Source organism: Falco biarmicus, chromosome 8 (genome assembly GCF_023638135.1).
Source record: "Falco biarmicus isolate bFalBia1 chromosome 8, bFalBia1.pri, whole genome shotgun sequence".
Lineage (NCBI taxonomy): Eukaryota > Metazoa > Chordata > Aves > Falconiformes > Falconidae > Falco > Falco biarmicus.
In genome coordinates this window covers 61,920,718-61,938,791 of record NC_079295.1, presented here as the reverse complement: position 1 = coordinate 61,938,791, position 18,074 = coordinate 61,920,718, and the positions used below count along the sequence as shown (strand labels likewise).

General features: G+C 40.4%; 1 protein-coding gene across 5 annotated transcripts in view; it reads right to left on the bottom strand.

Annotated features, from left to right (window-relative positions):
- TRPC7 (transient receptor potential cation channel subfamily C member 7) overlaps nucleotides 1-18,074 on the bottom strand; it is a 73,116-nt gene that overhangs the window by 24,519 nt on the left and 30,523 nt on the right. For 3 of the 5 annotated variants that reach the window (XM_056350431.1, XM_056350432.1, XM_056350433.1), the window contains 2 exons: nucleotides 8,695-8,859; nucleotides 2,654-2,870 (listed from right to left, as the gene is read on the bottom strand). In XM_056350431.1, coding sequence (XP_056206406.1) covers nucleotides 2,654-2,870; nucleotides 8,695-8,859 — 382 coding nt within the window. The remainder of the gene's footprint in view (nucleotides 1-2,653; nucleotides 2,871-8,694; nucleotides 8,860-18,074) is intronic. The other 2 variants (XM_056350434.1, XM_056350436.1) reach the window with 1 other exon arrangement.

Genomic DNA, 18,074 nt, shown 5'->3' with positions numbered 1-18,074 from the left:
AGCCACAGATGCAAGAGCTGAAATTGCCATGCCCCGTATATGAAGGGGCAAGTTCCCCTCTCAGAGCATTGTGGTATTGCTGTGCACTAACAGGTTTATAATCTGCAGGCCTTGGCTGCTCCTTTATAGCAAAGAGGAGACCAAAAAGGTGTACTCCTGCCTAAAACGCTCTCTGGCTGTTTACGAGGATGTTAAGTGGGCCACTAACACTACCTGGCTGAGCCAGGGATGCTCTACAGCCATTTCAGCGGTGCAGGCTAATGGAAAGTAAAGTCTCTGATATGGATTTTTGGAGTAGGATGAAGTGCTTGCCTGGCTGAAAGTCATTGCCTCTGCTCCGTTTACTCTATTACTTGCCTGCATTACAAATAGTTGGGAGCAGGAGATGGCAATGGTGCCTTTTTGCATTTGAAATTCTCCTACTTGTGTTTTTCCTTTAAAATATAGGCACACGGATCAATTTTCATATCTCTAGCAAGATTAATTGCAGGGACTGCTATCACAGGTTGTGCTCGCTCATGGCCGCACTATGCTATGCTAATGTATCACATTATCTTCGAATAATGCTATTCTGAACATGCGTCATAATTTTATGGTTCACAGCCAGATAACTCAGACAGCCAATTTTCTCCCCAAAAAAGAACCAAGATCAGGGACCTGTAAACTAATTTTTCAAAAATAGTCTGCTATGGTTGGAACAAGTAATGTGTCATCAGCATTCATCATTGCTGCCACAGTATGAAGGAGAAAAGAGAAAGAATAGAAACAGAAGGAAGGGATTTACAAGCTGACAATAAAAAAAAATACACTTTCCCATTCTACTACGAATGGAAATGTAGGTGGCACACCCAGACTGCTGAGTCTGAAGACAGCAACTGCAGGTGTTGCCAAATAGGATGTATAGTTATATATATTTGTATATGTATATTTAGTACACAAAAGTTAATTTTACCATACTTTAATACATATTTGCTGTCTACTTACATTGGTGTCTTTGGAAAAATATGTCTTAGCAACTTTACTTGTGATATTTAGCTACAGCATTTACTTTTGTTTAATTGTATTTCTATTTACATATATATATATACATATTTAGAATACCTATAAGATTTTCGTGCCAGAAGCCTGGGGTGTCCACTACCCTTAGTCCTTAATGTTCAGGGTCACATACAGGGCCAAACAAGTGCACAAGCCCCTGTGCCAGCTGCCTGCAGGCCATGGGCACCAAACTTTCACCTTAGGATCGCCGAAATGTTATTTGAAAGCTTTATGTAGGCAGACAGGTAAAATGGCCAGAGAAGATTGTCAGTGCTGATGTAGGCAGTCATTAGAAAATCTCATTATATTCAGAAGCCTGTACAATGAATCACCTTTCTTCTCCCAGAAAAGTGAAAACCTTCGCTTTAAATGAAATGTTTTCTGCTTCATCTCTCAGGAACTCACCAGGCAGACAGATACCTACTGCCTATAAGAAAAGAATACCTGGTCTAAAAATCTAATCATCTGGTCCAACTGCTTTAATATAATTTTAAAAATATATCTTACAGACTTACTCTATCCAGTCTGGCATCTATTCAGTATTTTCTAGCCTCATATCCTGTATGGGATTTTGATTATTGCAGGGACAGATAACAAAGAAATGGTGGCCAAGAAGTCATCAGATAGAGCAGCTCTATCCTATTTTTCAGGGGGGGTTCGTGCCATCAGTACTTATGGAACAGTGGAATTATTAGCTGCAAGAAAAAAATCAAAATCATGGTGGTGGCTAAAAATAGATGCAGAAGAGGTAGACAAAGATTCTGCAGAGTTGATAAATTCAATTTCCCAATAAATCCTTCTGAGCTTGTTTGGATTAGTTCAGGGTAGCTGACCTGCCAGGAATAAATTATGGCAGGAAAAGCAATACATCGGAATTTGCCTCAAACTCCCTGGAAGTTTAACCTGTGCATGTGACATACTTTTATATTTGAAGACTTCATCCACATGAATCCCTGGTTTATAATTGCTGTATGACTAACTTTTAAAAGATTTGAGTGCTGTGCTGTCCTCTCACCAGTAACAATTTCATATTATGAATTTCCTAAAATCCAACTCGTACCTACCTAGCAGTTTCCATCACTAGATCTGAGAGTGCCTTACAAAAAAAATGAATAACAATATACCCATTTAACAGATGAAGGAACTGAGGTTCAGTCAATTATAGCAAGATCTCATGGCAGGGTATTAAAACAGGCTGGTGGTCACCCACGTCCCAGTGGACACACTTCTTTCTGCTCACTTTAGATACAGTTTCACTATAGGACATTGCTCTAAGTTTTAATGACTGTATTACCTTCTTTAAAATGTAATGATTAAACCAACAGAGGCAAACAGACAACATCTATAGCATTCACCATAGAAAATCAGGAAACAGCAAATTTGCTAAGCAACATTCAATAGTTTCAAAAGCAGTGACCAAGGCTAAAGTCTTCTTTGACCCTATTTTAATAAAAAATATTACCATCAACCTCTGATTTAGCCTCATTGTGGTTTGCTGGGGGGTTTTGTTTGTTTATTTGTTTTGTTTTCCCTTTGTCTTCTCACTGTCTATCATGCTATTCCTAGTCATGTAGAATTTCCCTGGAGGATTTACAGACATTTCGGTTTTGCTTACCCAATACCCACTTCATGATCAGCAATTCTGTCCATGAGAACTGAGTCGTTTTGACTCTAAATATTTGTTTTGGATGATCCGTGATGGTCTCGTTGGGGAGATTTTTTACTCCTTCAAACCGATCTGAAGCATTCACTACTAACAGTCCAAGGAAGATTGTAAAAGAAACTGCATGTGCCACAAACTTCATGAAAGGACTTCGGAGGGTCCGTCCCAGCTGCAATGAAACATACACAAGACATAAGGGTTTTTTTCTCCCTTTTTGTTCCTATAAAAGTCTGAACCATTTGCCCAAGGTGAAAAGAATTCAGAAATAAATTCTAGATCATGACCTAAATGGGGTTTAGATTTGTTCAAGTTGTTCTTTGCTATTACTAGACATTATGCATTGCAGTTCGAATGACGCCCTTTGGAAAATTTTCTGTGCATGGTAGTATCTTATATTGCTCCTTTATACCCACATACCTAATTGTCCTGACCATACAGTAAGTAGGAAATGAGACAGAACATTTATATCAGACATGTTTGTGTGTATACATGTTATATGAATGTATCGTGTGTCAGTGTAAATCCTAATGATGTGCTCACTTCTCAGCCTTACATCACTGTTATATTTAACATCTTTTATTAATGCTGAATTCATGGTTCATTAACGATCTGTAGGAAATAGCCTTCTGTTTAAAGATTCTTTAGTAATGCTTTTAATATGCTTTGGTATGATAGTCTTCTCACATAATTCCTACAAAAGCTGGAGATTCGCTCCCCAGGTCACAAGGATTTATTTCAAGACAGTAAGCCAAGAATCAGAGCAGCAGATCTCTTTGCTAGAGCTAATATTTGTTCTATTCTTCTTGAAAGGCTTTCTTTGTTAATCAGTTTAAATAACACTTTTCATTTTTCCTTTTCTGTGATCTAAGACATTACTCCAGAAAGATGTCAGAACAGAAGCCTTTGTAGGAGCACAAGGACCGATGCCTGTGATGCTGGGCACAGCAGACAGCAGTGGATGTGCTGTCCTGTACGTGGCCTTTCCAAAGCCCCCTCCAAACAAATGGGACTTTTTTTGCCATATATTACTCATGGATTCTTTTCCCTTGATGACAAGGAATTCTTCAAATTTTCTTAATATCTACTGACTTGATTAAAAAAAATCATAGGAAATATAGAAAAAAGGAGTGAAAAAGGAACTTCCTTGTTTTCTTACTTATCTCCAAAAGCAGCTTTGTTCAAAGGAGCCCAGGTCTCTGGCCATTGCAGAGCAGGAAATATTTTAAAAGCAGGGCTCTTCGGGTCTAGCAGAAATTTAAAGGAAGCCTTATGATTCTGGTTCTTAGTTCTTTTTCTTCTTTGGATTTTTAAAAAGTCAATTAAATCTTTTATGAAATTGACAGAACAGTAAATCCTATTGGAAAATTTGCATGTTTTAAATCCCAGAAACACTTTCCAATAAAGGCAATAAAAAAAAAAATCTGCTCTATTCCTGAGCCCTTATGAACATGCTTGCTTTTTTCTGAGGTCAGTAAGGATGTGTTTAAGTGGGTAGATACTGCACTGAATCAAACCCCAAGTTTCTTTAATCTTGCCTAGGAATATTATGGCAGATGTAGGAGTAAATTAAGTGTGTTAAAACCAGCCTCAACGCTTGTGATGCTGGTTCACTCCTCTGCTGTAAACCTTGGTGCAGTGTTAGCTCTCAACAGCTTTTTATGGCCGGTGTTGGGTAGATTTACGCTTTGTAGCAGAGTTTATATTTCCAGTACAGACCTGATGGGGTGATGGGATATGTTTGAACAATGTCCTGTACAGTAATAATCCTGGATGTTTTCCTCATATGCCTTGTCTTTGAATTTGAGAGAGCTCAAATTCCAACAGTAATGTGGAACAACAACTAATGGGCATATGGGGCCTGACCAACAAAGTTTTAAGAAAGTGCATCTTGTACAAAACTCATTTCTACCCTGAATCCACCGAAAGAGAAAACACACTGTCTATTGAACCATGAATTCTCTCCAAATAATAAGACTACTTCTGCTGTCTATAGAAACATTAAAAAGAGAGACCTAAGATTAAAGTAGCACAGCCTTGGTTATCAGAGAAATAATCCTGTGTGTTACAGAACCAAGTGAATTTTATGGGTAGCTTCACTTAGATCTCTATTGATTTAACAAAAGTTGGCATTTAGTCAGTGTTACATCAGCGTTTTATCCCCTTTATTACTGCAGAAAGCTAACATTTTTTTTTCTTGAGCTGATGCTTTTCATATCTTCTCAGAAATCTGATTTTTAGCTAAGAGCTACAGAAGGTGCAAGTGTTGACTAGAATATTCTGTAAAAAAATAGTGAAAACATCATTAAAAAAAAAAAAGAAACATCAGTTCCTCCAGTCAGCCTAATGATTTATGACAATAAGGTATATTTTTCAAGCAACATGATATGGTTGAACTCAAGGTGTGTAACTACTGGGTTGTATCAATTTCTCAATTACTTTTTAAAATCAAAATATCACCTTTCATCAAATCAGGATTGCAGGGAAGTGCCTGGCTGTCACTGTTAAGACAGAAACACTGGCAGTGTGAGAATACAAAGGTTCATTCTTAAGAGAACAGCTCATTTCATAACTATCTTACCTGTATTATAGGAAAATAATGAAGCGTACAGACATGTCAGAATAAAAATACATAAAATGTGATCTTGAAACAAAATTTTCCAAATGCAAATTAATCTCTTCTCCAAGAGATAGGAACAAATAAAACATCAGGGAAAAAAAAAAAAAGCCATTACTATTTTCAGTACTATGCTCATAGCAGAAGCATGAAGAATACTGTAGTAATTTTATGTAGCTTAACTGGGGAGGAAAATACCCAGAGTAAAAAGGTAGGGGTGCAGCTTTAGGCAGAGTGAGCCATTAAAGTCCTAGTGCTTAAGTGATGCGGAGCCTGCCACAGCGGGAGCTACAGTCCATAAATCCCCAGCACGGCTACACGGAAGCCAAAGAACAACCCAGGCAATGAAAGCCACTTATACATGATGTCTGTAGTGTTGTGATATTGGAACATGCACTTCAACCGACCAGAGAAGAAAGAAAATAGTTCTTAAAGTTCTGCAGACAGTCCAAACAGTCCTGCTTGCTCCCTTTGTTATATTTTTGGGTAGCAGACTGTGCAATTTTTTCGTGCTGTGTCTTATCTTCTCTTTTGATCACCAGTGAAACAAATTTGGATGCTAACATACCAAGCCCAGTTCATCTCAGAGTCATGGCCTCCACGGGGTAGATGCATCAGCACAGATCTTTCAGGATAGGACGGGCTTACACTCCACAGGTCTTGCCAACAGCTTGTGCATCCAGAGGTGAATGAATGACTGACACTAAAACTGTTTTTAATGGGGACAATCTGTGCAACTGAATGCAAAAGAAGACTTAAGGCTTCAGTTACGAACTCCAGTTAATACCATTTACCAAATTCTTGAGGGTGGTATCTGGTATGGAATATTCCAACCCCCTAAGCTTTATTAATGAAAATTTTCTGTTAGGGTAAAAAGGGTTGAAAACATATTCCTTGCTAACATACACCAGTGAAGGAATTATTTTGAGCTATGAACTACTCTATTATCCTATGTGAAACTGCAGAATGTGACCAATACATCTTAAGAATGTGATATACCAGTATTGGCCAGGACAGCTCCTATAAACAATATTCCACATTACAGATATTTCCTTCATTTTTCTCACTTAGTCCAGAAATGAGACTCTGACTGATGTTTGGGCATCCATGCATCAGCCCGACTTGATTTAAGTCAAATAACTGATTGATACTATGGAAAAATGATTTCATTACTCAGTTGTGTAACATCAAGATTCTTTCCATAACTTAAAACCAATTAAGTTTACAAAAAATTGTAAAATTGACCAGGACAAAACTGGGCTGCCCAGAGCTTCTGTTAACACCACCATCCTTCCAGCAGGAATGCTGCCAGTGAAACTGTCTGCAATAACTCTATGTGAGGATACGAGGCCCTCAACCCTTCAACCTAGTAATGATGATTTTGGGTGGGGTACCAATTTGTGGGGGGAAAATGCATTCATTATTCAGATATTTCTACCACAGGCCCCAATCAAAAATCAAGACTGCATTGTTCTGATCAACGCAAACCCATGCACTGAAAGACAATTCCTGCCTGAAAGAACTTCCCATTTGACTTTCTGATAGGAGGTTACGTGTGGTTTTTCACAGCCTAAAGTGAGGTGAAAAGAAAGGGATGTGGAAAAATGAGAATGCACGAAAGGTTTAGTGTAATGAAATCACAGCTGATGAAAAGTTGTCCCCCTCCCTCTATTTTTAAAAAAAAATTAATACACCTACCTTAAGAAGTTAAAACCAAGTAACAACCTCAATAATTTTTTATTTCTGCTGTATTTTTTCTGGGTTTTTTTTCCCTCAGTTTTTCCCCCTTAGATTTTATGCTTTTCATTTAAATTCTCCACTTACTTTTAGTCTAATTGTTCTCCCCACCTAACGCTATGTTCGAATGCAACCTCTGTAATCCTGAGAGTACACTGCAAATGCTGCCGTTGGCTGGCGTGCCAGCTCCCCGCGCGTTCAACAGAGGTGAGGGAAATTAAACAGCTTCATAAATCCCTGCCAGTCTGAGGTCTGAAATAACAGAATTAATGCGGTAGTTCCACACATGAAATTCCCTCTATGACCCAACCGAAACCACCCGCAGCACAGCCCAGCTTTCACACGCACTTCCCCTGGGTGAAGCTCCGGAGTCTGCCCGGTTCACACCAGCTGTGGGGGTGTGTGTTGATACAGACCTCAAGAAAATGAAGTTACATTCTCAATTACTTTAAGAGAAAGTACATTTCTTGGAGATATTTTGGAGGAGACCTAGTTTAGACATGTCTTATTACCTCAGATGTTCTGGAAGACTGTTTTCAAAAGATTGGTCTGATTGCACTAACAGAAATCTTTTCAAATTATAGTCTTTCCTTAATACCCATCCATGGATCTTTAATTTCTTGGGCTTGACAAAATCACAGAGGATTCCTCATTGGCTTTGAAAGGAAATGGGAGAAGATGCTTTTGAGACAGAATACATTACCAGGGGTCATTTTTATAGAATTTAGGTACCTCTGATAAGCCTCCTGCTGAAGACCTCTATCTTGTAATGGATGATGTTGCTGGCTATTGCTGATTGTGAAATGATCCTTTCCCCTGCCACCCCTTTCTTCTGCAGCAAGAGTAGTGAGAAAGTGATTTGTCACTCAGCTGCACACCTGTTTATCTCCACTTGTTTGAGCAGACACTTTCAGGGTGGAAACCTCACTACAGTTTTCACATCACAGACAACTCAGGCTTTTACCTAAGCTAACTGTTGGCTCTGGTCCTTCGACCTCCAGGTCTTGGCAAAATTCTTCTGCTCCACCTGATGCTGTGAGACATAGCACAGCCGTATGTAGGTGTACCACAGACTTCCAAGTTTAATCATCTTTTCCCTCAAAACCATTCGGGTATGATTAGTCTAGTCTTCCCTGCAGCACTAAGCAGTCCCCTGGGGCATGCCAGTGTCAGGCACATGTGCCATAATAACACTCCACTAACTAAAAATACAAGATCAGAAAGAAGGAAGGGGAAGAAAGAAGCCCTGAAGAAGGGGGGAACCTGCAATAAAAAGTACATAAAAGGAACGAGGGTTTAAACCTCAGGGTTAACTAAAAGGGGAACACAGACCTTCTCCTTTAGTTATTTCCCATTCTGGTGGTTCTTCTGTTCTTTCTTCACCCTGCTCCCATGTTGTTATCTCCTACATCACCCTCTTCCCCCACCACCCCACCTGTTTTACCTATAAAGATGATCCTCAAACCATACCCGATAGCTCCGTTTGTGTATATCAAGCAACACCTCAAGCTTGCTCTCCTCTGGGGCAACCTCAGAGGATAGCATGAATCGCTTCCCAACAGCCTTACAGAAAAATACGTGACTTCATTCCAGGCCCTGGGTAGAAACAGCCATAAAAACCATCACCTGAATGAGCCTGTACCTTGCTGCAGGGAGCGATCCAGTAGGCTATGGCAAGGAAGGGCAGGCCAATGGAGACCCCAAAGACAGCCAAGAACTTCACAGCTATAGATTGCTGCCGTAAGCCTGAGAGGTTTTCATACCACATGGTGAGCAATTGCTGCTGGCAGTTGGGGTGAGCAACAAACTGTAAAAGAAACAGAAACAGAAGTATCAGTAGCGTTGCCTGACGAGGATGAGATGTTAGTGAATAACTTGCTGAACTTGTCAGTGGAACAAGTGTTTTAAAGAATCAGTTACCAATATTGGAGTGAGCGGAGGTTATCTTTATTTGGCAGCGTTGGGTGCATGGGGGATCGCTCCACCAAAGTCATGCACACCAAGGGAACCTTTCAGCCCCCTCTTTATACAAGTCGCTCATGTCTATTCATTAACTTTCTGGGAACTCATTAACATATCTCGCACCTGGACAATTAGCACATTCCCATTCAAGGACCTAGTATATCTTCAGGTTAACAACATTAACATATCTCATGCCTGGACAACTAGCACACTCCCATTCAAGGATTTAGTATATCTTCAAGTTAACAATATTAACATATCTTGTGCCTGGACAATTAGCAGACTCCCTATGTCACCCATTCAAGGGTTTAGTACATCCTCAAGTCAACAGTAAGGGTCTCCTCAGATAAACATGAGCACACTGTTCTTTAAATAAATCATATATGGCCCATTATTCACAAGACAGGGCGTATCTTTGTTGTCTAACACAGCTTATGGTGTCACAAAGGAAAAACTGCAAATTGGGCACCCAAAATCCCCAGGTACTGGCAGAACGTGTTTCACTTCTGCTTCTTGTCTCCTCTAGGTAAAAGGTTTGTTAGACAGAAGACCATCTAGACCAAAACCCAACACCCACCAGTGGCCAGCGCTGACAAAGTGCTTCTGTGGGCAAGTTCCCTCTTGAGGTACAACAGTCTACATTGCGATTCAGAAAAGAAACAGAGAGGCTCTTTGACAGCACCCTGAAAACCCCCTCCAATAACTTGCTGAAGACATAGGCCATTGAAAGAGTTGCCCAACACAGCACTAGTATTATATTGTTCTATTCACTATATGTGGACCCAAAGCGAACCCTTCTGCACGGTTCTCCTTCTCCTGTAAACTGTCAGAGCTCTGGGTGGCATTTTTCTATTTTTAAATGCTTTATCTCAGATTACCTCTCAAAAAATGACAGCTTGTTCTTTACTGATTGGACAAAAAGCGAAATGGAAAAGCCGAAGGAAAAGTCGTGGTGCTGTGGTAGGGGAAGTACATGTTCTGTGCCCTGTAACTGAGCCTCTCCAGCTCGTTGTTCAGAGGCAAAAGAAAAGGCAAGCAGTAGGCAACAGAAAAGGGCAATTTCTTAACGGTAAAATTACAGCACCACTGGATCCCCTAGAAGAGTTTTATAATAAAAGATTAAAGTTCTTTGTTTCATATTGTTCTTCAGGGTGATTGAATTCAGAACATGACCATCTTTCATTGCAAGATAATTAAAAGGCAAAATAACTGAAAGAAAAGATGAAAAATAAATACATTGCTAACGTCGCTGATCGCATTAGCAGAACTGAGTGGTTCATTTGTGAGTTTTGTGGCTGAATAAAGGTTCTTAGGAGGGAAATGTAAAACCCTCTGCTATTTCAAACCCCAGAACTTTCTGGAGGTGAGGGTGAGGATGAAGGGAGTAGAGAGAGACAGAAAGGAGGAAAGCAGAGGCTGCTAGGGGGCTTCGTGGCCGCTGTTGCCCCTGCCTGGCAGCATGGACATGGACCATTTCTGGCAGCTGCCCCTTGCTCTGCTTCAGCCCTTTGAGCTGCAGCCTGCTGGGGGGATGGCAGCTCTAGTCTGTGATGTTATCGGGACTGAGAAAGAGAAAATTCTAACTGCACTTTCATCTTCACTATCTATGAAACGATGATCAAATTGGGAATATAATGGACTCTTTTTCTAGATGTCTGCATAATAACAAAGCCGTTACTGTGAGTTTAAATGATCAGTTCATTGCTAGTGCAGAATGAAATACAGTTGCACAGTAATTAGGATTGCTGTAGAAAAGCACATTTCCTTCTTTAACAGCACATTAGCAGCTATTTAAAATGTGTTTCTTCTGATGAATTAGGCTTTGGGGTCTGCATTTCTCAAAAAGAAAAAAAAAATAGAAAATAAGGCTTTACCCCTTCTACTGAACAAATCAGAGTGAAGAAATTGGACAGGTACTTTTAACTTCTCCTGTCTTTAGAATTTTTTTCCTGGAAATATTAACAGTCGAACATGTTTTCTTTTAAGCTGGTTTCAAAAAAAAGAAAGCTTTCAAAAAGGATAGTCTATAAGTCACAAGTCCTACTTCTTCTGAGCATTTAAAGTTTGAAGTTAAGGCAATGACAGCAGTATTGCAGGGAGGCATTTCCTAACGCCCAGTGTTTGTTTGCGCTAATGCTGCTAGGGCTCATTATCTGTCTGGCACATGGACAGAAAGATGACATGGAAGGAAGCTAGGCAGAGAATTGATTCCCTTTGTAAATCTGGTTTTCAGATATGATGAATTCAACAACAATTGTAGCAAGTCGTGGAAAGGAAAAATGACACTGGTAGATGTGCAGACTTCTGAGATGAAGGGGCAAAGCAGCAGCCAGGCTTCCTCTTTCTCTTGTAATCGTTCACTGCATTATGAGAATTGATTCAGACAAAGAAATTCAGTTGTCCTTGGCAATGAGATGGTCAAAGACTTTTGCTGGTTGGAATTTGAGAGGATTCATCAGACATTATAATCTGTTGTTTTTTTCACTCTCTCTGGGAACAGCTACAATGAAAATACAAATACAGGAAAACTGAGAAGGACTTGCCATAAACCCCAGTTCATTGGAACAATTTATTTTGTACAAGGCAATAAAGATTGGCAGCATGCCATGGAATCTTGATGGTGTTCATCTTACTCTGATTATTACAAAAATGAGGGGAAAATAAGATCAGGATAAGAAAGATAAGAGCATGAATGAGTTCTGATCTGTTATTTGCTTACAGAAAGCAGTAGAGTTTCTCATTATGTTTGCTCCATCCAGATATTAATGAAACATGCAAAGATGCTTAGACAATGGCAACCCTCTCTCTATTAAAATTTCAGAAATTGAGCTTAGATCTCATCAGAGATGTTACAAAGCCATTTAACTTTCTCTCTTCTCTGGGAATGGGCACTGACACCAAGTTAAAGATTACACTGATGCTTTGCTTAGTGTCGTAGCCACAGAAAAAAGCAGAGTTTGAGACAAAAGCTTCAAGGCAGAATGCTTCAAAGTGTAATGAAAAATGGTTGAGTGTTATATTGAGTTTATGCCGCAACCAAAAAAAAAAAAAAAAAGCCGCAACATTTTTTCTAAGTTCCCATTAAATGATATTTTTCTTTCTTCCATACAAGAAAATGAGTCTAGGAGGCTTTTAGGGGCGAACAGTGGCTGCTCCTGTGCTGTATCTCAGAAGAGGAAGGCAGAAATCACTGCAACCAGACCAGCGTGGCCAGGGCTGCGCAGAAGGGCATGGTATTGCTGAGTGGGATGGAAGCACTGGCAGTGGAGAGGGTTGTGTGGGGCCAAAAAGAGCTCTTTAAAAGTGCTTTATCTAATGGGCAGAGAGAGTCCCTTCCAAACTGATAAAGGTAACACATCAGGATCTGGGAGCTCAAGCAAGATGTTTTCCAAGGCTTCTGCATTCAGAAACTGCAGTGGGAGCTTTTCTGGTCCCCTGGCACAGGGACCCCAGTAGATGGCAGTGGCTTTTCCTATACCGTGCATACCTCTCTGATTTAGAAAGAAAATTGTACTTCCCTCCAGCCTATCAGTGACACATTTTCTTCAGTTAAAGAAAAGGCTAAAAAAAAAATTTTTAGAAATCACACATCAATCTGAAAAGCCAGCTCAAATAATGAAGCTGCCAAAGTGGCATTTGTGAGAGCCACTTAAAGACACAGGAAAGTATTGACACCTCCAAAAGCCACTGTTCTGTGCTACAGGGGATTAAAAGAGAGGGATGAGTATTTGTCTGGAATAAGGAAAAAGATCTAGCAAAGCCTCCAATGGGAATTGAAAGGGCCCAAAGGAACTGTTTAACATGTAAAAATAAAGAGACCACTGTGGAAACCACATTGAATGATAACTTTTCCACATTGCTATCTAATTTGATGTATGACAGCTCTTTCCCGTAGCTTACCATGTATACGCATTGTGGGAAAGCACTTTACAGCTCTCATGACAGAGTGAGATTTTTTCCTCAGCATTCTTGTTCAAAAATGCATGAGTTTCTATGCAGACAATAAAGTACCTTTACATCTCTATAACTGTATAGGAAGTTACTTCTGTTAGAAAACACCGTAATAGAGAGTTTTGTGGTTTATATCCCGTTACATTGGACAGAGAAAGAGCCTGTGATGAGGACCCCAGTCATGACTGCTGTTCAGGATTAGTGCTGCAGATGCCTAAGCTGTCAGTGTTTGGGCACGGTTCAACCCCCCCATCCAAAACACCCCGCGGTCCCTGCTTGAAGGGCATCTCTCTTATCCTATGGCACACAGCAGATAAGCTACAGGCAGGTGACAAATCCCAGAAAATTCTTGAGAGTGTCAGACGATGCTCACACATCAAACAGAGAGCAGGAAAAAAAAAAAAATCATCTTGGACAGAAAAATGCTGTCAGCAGAAGTAAAGAAACTTATGGCAAGACAGGTAAAAGGCAGAGGTCAGCCTCAGATGATTGGAATTAATTGTGCAGAAAAAAACCCAGTATGTCTTTTATTACTGAAATAATTTTAATTCCCTTATGAGTGCAGAAATCTACCAGTGAGGCAAAAGAATTAACCACTCAGACAGGATCATCTCGCTTTGCTAATGCACGCTACGCTGAATAGCCAGGGGCTGAGGCAGGAAAGAAAAACTCATCAGTGAACCACTGAAAACCCTTTAAAAACCTGCGTGTCAAAACTAACAATGCAAACTTGTGACTTTACTGTTCTGCTTTCACAGAGACACTCCTGTCTGTCCTCTCCAGCTCGCCCCTTCGCTATAAGCCTTACAACAAACGCTGGCAAACCTCAGCAAACACAAGCTGCGGCTGGGGTGAGCAGCCATGTGTTTGATCAGGGAGTGAGAGCTAGAAAAGGAGCCGCTTGAACAGATTTTCAGGAGAACATTGGTAACGTCAAAAGACACGGGCAGAGATGAGCCGTTTTACTTTCCATCATGTCCTTTGAACAACTTTTCTGAGTTCATTATTAAACATTTGTCTTTTGACGTAGCTCATCACCCTCTGCAAGCCTACACTGATTAACATGTTTTAGACCATGGCACCTGCTCATGGGAACCCCTGGTTGGGTCTGTAATGCTTCAAATTCCAGAGATTCTAGCAAAAATGCCCAAACTGTTTTGCTGACGATGACTCGTTGGAATCAAGTGTCACTCTGTGCCTCTGAATTACAAGGGAAAACGAGGGGAGCAAGGATCAGGTGGGTTGTACACATGGCTTTTCCCATTTTGCCAGGCACGTCACCAGGGAGCACAGGAGCAGGGCTACTGCAGGCATCCACACACTGGAAAAACCAGGTGGGACGTGAACCACACGCATTGTGTGCTCTGAAATGAGGAAAGCACATAAGTATTCTTAAGAAGACTTGGTGACACACCTCACTGACAAACAGAGCCCGAGCTGAGCTTGCTGTGCTGGTGCTCCCAGCAGAAGGGGAAGCCAGCCCTGGTCTGGAAGGTGAGGTGGCATCTGCTTGAGCAAAACCAGAGGCAAGGAGGGATGGGAAGCCAGGCTTGCCCGTCTCTGCTGCTGTGTGGGCAATGTCATGTTTCTCACAGCAAAACCTTCATCAAAGGAGATATGAAATCATCCTTTTTCAGTGGGTTGCTGAAGATGCTGTGGGAGTATCAGCAAACATCGGCAGGGTGGGAGAAACTCCGGGAAAGGTCGAAGCAGGATATTACTGCTGTTCCCCTGAAGGGTAAAAAATATACTGCCATTTCACGAAAGAGGATCTGATGAATTAAGGGCTAAACATATGCCCACATGCACACGACAGAAAAAAAAGCAATGAAAATACTAAACCAAAACATAATTTCCTTGCTTTTAAGCCACTTTTCACTTTTGAAGATTTATTTGATATTTTAAGCATTTTTAAGACTCAAAGCCTGAATAAAGAGTCTGGATTTATACTGAATAAAAGATTTTCTTCAATGGAAATGCACTTTTTGGGAAAAAAAACCAACCAAGCCCAGACCTTGGAAAAAAGTGGAAAATGTGTCATAACAGGTTTTTTTATCTGGTAAAAGAGCCACCTACTTGCAGAGTCATTTCACCTGATCCCGAGTGGGAGATAACAGAGCTCAGTGGAAATTGCTGAAGCTTGCTAGGAAATACCCAGTGCGGGAAAAGAACAACATATGCACATGGCTTTTCTTATCTTCACCTTGTACTCTGTTCTGTGAACCTCCAAGTGAACAAAGAGCCCTTCCTTTGTCTTGAAGAGACTATTCTGAGGCAACCTAACAGAAACAGATGGGATATAATATAGTTATTTCATGATCCAGAATACAGGAAAAAAATCTGCCTCTAGCAAGTGCTTGTGCTATTAAACTATGACAAATGAGGTTGTCAGAGGGTAAATGTGGCTGGAAGTTGGCTCATTGTTTGCTGTTGTGCTTGATAAAGGTGCAAGTAAAGCTGTAGAACATTTAAGAAAAAAATAGAAAAACTACTTACCCTATAATTTATGAATTAAAAATAATATGTAAAGTTCCAATCCAAATACCCATGCTGTGAGACTGTGACCTTTTCACAGAAGAGACCTGCTCTAATTATAAATTCTATCCATGGCCACCGACCCAGTTTTTAAAACACTTTGCACCAGAGTAAGCTTGCAAGGGAGAGCAAATCAGCAGGTCCAAACTCCTTCATCCACATGCAACTAAAAAAATAATTCATGGAACCCCGTTCAGCTCGGATGAAAGAAAATTCAGCTGACCAAGACTCATCTCAATGGGAACTGACCACTGCATAAAAATAAACAGTACACAAGAAAAAGTCCTCTGAGATGCCACAGCTGCTGCAGACACACAGAGGGAACGTGAAGCAAGGAAACGTCCCTGCCCTGAGGATTTCTGCAGCTTTCCCTCCGTCCCTGGGGTTCATTTGACTGTCTAATGGCATCACACAAATATTCATGGGTTTCTTGTTCATCCTGTAGATGAGCTTTGTGACAGTCTGGGTGAATATTCAGACCTGATATCTGGAGTCTAACAGCAGCATTTATAAACCTGGTAGCAAAGGGAAAAGGTTTATATATTTGTAGGCAGAGCCCAGATGAGCTGGAATTACCGGGGAAAAAAACCCCAACCCAACAAATTGTGCAACCTTAGTCTCTGAGTCACTTTTAAGGCATAAACCTAGAAGCATTTAATATGGTTTCAGTGATAAATTACACATTTTGTAAAACCTTTCACATTCACCTTTCTGAACCAAAACATTTTTCTTATTAGATAGAACCATTTAGCATTGGAGAAATAGTTGCTTGCATCAAACCCCAAGGTAACTCAAATATTCCCCAGTTTTATGGAAATTCAATATCTGGGTCCACTTGCTGGTTGACTTATCTAATTCAAAATTCTGATTTTGAAGACTTGAAACTTTAGCACGGCTACAGTTTACAACCACATCCCTTTCCTGTGATTCAGCCTGCTCTATAAAAGCAAGCCTGTTGTTTAGGATAGATCTGCTCTCTGCTAAACCCATGAGTACATTAACAGGATCAGGATCTCACTTTACAAAGGCGACAAGATGACAGAACCAAGGCAGTGCAGGTCATCACAGCATCCCAATGCTTGTGTAATTGCCCCAAACCACCCATGTGGCACAGCTCTGTAAATGAGATGGCGCGGTCCCATCAGAGGGAGCAACGTGCTTGGGAACAGGATTTGACCAGGCACCAGATTGTTAAACAGGCACAAAATAAAACCCAATAAAACCAAATTACTTTAATAGAAGACTAAAGTAATGGGGTAAATAAAACTACCAGGACCATTTCAAATGCAGTTCACCCATTGACAGAAATGTTCTCTGCTGCTAAGTGAAAACACAAAATTAATAATCCTCTTAGTAGTGGAAGGAATGAAGGGGGATTTTTTTGTCGTTCTGCTACATTTTCAATTCATGCCATGTAAAATTAAGTCTGCTATATTTGAGGTGTATAACTAGAAAACATAGAGTTTACATAAATTCTTTAATTGGTTCAGTTTAAACCCTTTTCTGCCTAAAGTTTCCTTATAATTTCATTTTCCTGAAACAACGACAGATGCTTTTTTTGTGCTAAACATTCCTCTACAAGGGAGTGAATAAGGTGGCTGGCTCTTGAGAAAACTTCTGTTTCATATTCTAGTGGGCTGCATGTTTTCTGAAGAGATTCATTGCTAATGTCTGGTTTCTCCTCTTTTTACATGTATGAATAAATCTTATCACTGAATTATTTATCTGAAAATAAGCAAATGAATTGGAAGTCTCAGCCTCTAACATCCCAGGGTTTTCATATCTGTGCGGAATCAAAACCATTTGGAAATCCTTATTATTTAATTATTCATCTGAAAACATGCCACTATAAAAAGCTACCAAACCCCAAGCTCCCTTTGGTATCTAAAAAAACCTCAAAACCACCCCAACCATGGTGGGCACAGAAGGAGAAATGTAAAATGTGTTAGCCATTTCCTTCCCCAGGAGAGTCACTGAACTGTTTTCCCTTGGCTAGGTGGTGAGGAAGCTGGGCTAGTGCTCAAGCCCACGTGCCTCCAGCACAGATGGAGAGCAAGACTCACTCATAGGATGAGACTCCTCTCACCATGAGGTAGAGTCCCAAAAACATACTCAAACGTGGACAACCTACAGGTGTGTGACATGGATCTCACATGGGAGAGCCACACCCTGGGTCAGTACCCATGCTGACATCTGAATTTGAACATCACTTAGGAAAATTCCCTCAGTAACATGAAACACTGAATCTTATTTTTTTGAGGGGTTGTATCATCCCCATCTGACTTTCCATCTAAAATGCAGGTCTGCTGCCTATGGGAAGACAAATGAAGCCAAAACTGGGGGTAGCTAAGGTCAGGTTTATAGCAGACCATATTAACCGCTCTTTTCTAAGAGAACCTTATTATTAATAAAGGTAATTTTAAGTCCTTTCACCCGTGATGGACATCCATGCAATGGGTTTCATGTGCTCCTGTGCTGTCTTGTCAATGTCTTGACGGACATCTAAGACCCTGTGGTACTTTGCAAATGAAAGTAATTAAGTCTGCATATTACAATAAATTGGGAATACTGCAA